This window comes from Hevea brasiliensis, chromosome 16 (genome assembly GCF_030052815.1).
Source record: "Hevea brasiliensis isolate MT/VB/25A 57/8 chromosome 16, ASM3005281v1, whole genome shotgun sequence".
NCBI lineage: Eukaryota > Viridiplantae > Streptophyta > Magnoliopsida > Malpighiales > Euphorbiaceae > Hevea > Hevea brasiliensis.
Window position 1 is genome coordinate 64,228,670 of NC_079508.1, and position 2,387 is coordinate 64,231,056.

General features: G+C 31.9%; 1 protein-coding gene across 1 annotated transcript; it reads right to left on the bottom strand.

Moving 5' to 3' along the window:
- Nucleotides 1-735: 735 nt before the first annotated feature.
- Nucleotides 736-2,163, bottom strand: LOC110672342 (uncharacterized). Its single transcript, XM_021835097.1, has one exon. The coding sequence runs from the start codon at nucleotides 2,161-2,163 to the stop codon at nucleotides 736-738; it is 1,428 nt and encodes a 475-aa protein (XP_021690789.1).
- Nucleotides 2,164-2,387: the final 224 nt, after the last annotated feature.

The following is a 2,387-nucleotide window of genomic DNA, read 5'->3' on the forward strand; positions in this document are numbered from 1 at the left end:
TATTACTGGATGAGATAATCCTTTTACTAAAATAAATGGGATTTCAAAACATATTCCTTGGTTACAGACAACCGTGTCTGATAATTTAAACCTTACACTCATCTTTCTACTATCTGTTGTATGTAATTCCTCTATAGTTTTGGAGAAATACTTTGAGGGTACTAATCCTTCATTTATACAGCATAAATCGGCGCTTGAATCTATTAAGGCTATTGTACTAAATAAGTACTCCTTTTGAACAACTATGGTAATTCTTGTATGCCATTTGTGAGTGACAACTCGATCTATTATATTAACATACTGAAGGTTATTAATACTATTAGTATTATCTTCAACCTTATCTTCTTCTTCTTCTTCTTGCTCAGCTATTAGCGGAGATTCATTTTTTACTTCGAGTAAAACTACTCTTTCTTTTAAGTGATGTAATTCAGTTTTTACCAAATTAATTTCTTGTCTTAATTCTTTTATTGTAGGTTCTCTTGGCATTTTAGCCGCTTTAATTTTTTCCATAATTTCTTCAAGATCATATGGATTTTTCTTCTCTTCTATTTTCTTTTCTAAAGGACTATTATCCCTATACAAAGTTAAATATTCTTTTAACTTATTTCGTCTCTCTTCCTGGTCTTCAATCTTGTCTATAAGACCTAAGATTAAATCTTCTTCTTTAGTTAAGACACACAGACCATTTAAGGTACATAGTGACTTGTAATAGTCACAGTTTCCATCATACTCTGATTATTTATCAGATTCACTAGAAGATTCTTCAGAAGTATAGTCTATCGCATTAACTTCTAAGTCTTCAGGTTCACTATCATTTAAGAATATTTTTGTCAATGATTCTTTAAGATTTTCACTGATTGACAGAGCTTGTATTTGCTGTTTTACTCTACACCTATTAGCGTAGTGTCCTGTTTTTCCGCATTTATAACAGACTACTTCAGACTCTTTTTTCTTCTTTTTAGAAGATTTTGTTTTCTTTTTTGGAGTTTTTCTATTAGATGATTCACCTTTTTCTTTCTTATAATAACTTTTAGTACTATAGGTTTTCTTTTTACATTTTCTTATTCTCCTGCCCCCTTTAACTTTTCCTTTATAAGGAAAAGTTATGGGTGGAAGTCCTATTTGTTCGCAGAAATCACCGAGTATTCTTTTACCAGTGAGTTTTTTCTTTTTCATTTGTCTATGAATTTTTAATTCATTGCATAATGCTACTCCTGTAGAAACTACTTCTGAGGCTAGTTCTCCATAAGTATAATGGTTATATGGAAGGGCTCCACTATTTTTGTCTCTAATTTGTTTCTTAACTCGTTCAGCAAATAACGAGGGTAACCTAGAAAGAAATTTTTCTTTCCAAAAGTCAAATTGATTATCTTCCCTAGTAAAGATAAGGGCAAAAAAGGCATCTTTATACCATTTAAAATGAGACAGATCAGGACATCTTAAGTTCATTAACTCTTCCTGGGACCTATCCATGTATAAGCTAGCCGATCCTATGAAGTGCATACCTATGGTGTATAACAAGGTATTGACACAATCCGAGACCATAGTGGCACCTTCTGTTCGTAATTCTGTTTTGACAGCGTTAAGAACTTGCGCTTTTCCTTCTTCAGATAAGGAAAAGTCCCACCAACCTCTTAGTTGGCTGGTAAAGCCAGCTATAATGGCTTTCGCTATTGCCTGATCAGTATTTCCTTTGGTTCTTGTAGCCATGGCGTACATGGTCATAAACTGGATAATATTTTTTATTTGATAATCAGAAAGTCCATCTATGTTCCATTCTACAATTGAAGTTCCATCATATTGTACGTAATTATAACTTGTATCTTCAAATTGTAAATTAATTGGAGATGGCCTAGGATAGTAAGGCTTCATTTCTACCATGGCCCTAGGTTTAGGGTAAACAATCCTGTTTATTTCCACTGGGTGTTCTGATTCTTTTAGAATTGATTCAATCTTATTAATTTCTGTGTTATCATCTTCATTAGATGACTCAGATTCAGAAGTTTCTGACTCTTCCTTGCTAATTAAAGGAGCTAGATTAAGATCATTTAATCTTTTAGTTAATTCTTCAATCATATCAAGTTCCTTAGTTAAAGGAGCTACAGATTTCTTTTTAGAATCTAATTCTAGTTCAATTAACCTTTTAGTCAATTCTTCTATCATTTCTGAATGATCTTCCTTAGCTAATTTTAAGCTTAATTTTTCAAATTCCATAGGTTTAAATAAAACCTTTTTCTCTATACTGGTTTTAGAGGTTTCTTCCTTCTCTGGGTGATAATCCCTTGATTTAAAATTTTGAATTTGTGTTTCCACACTTTTTAACTGTTGGCCTATGGTGTATAAACTAAGATTGGTGAAATTTCTTTGTTTATCTATATTAGAAAAAG

Excerpts from the sequence above, each read along its gene's own strand:
- LOC110672342 (XM_021835097.1), bottom strand. The coding sequence starts at position 2,163 with ATGATAGAAGAATTGACTAAAAGGTTAATTGAACTAGAATTAGATTCT.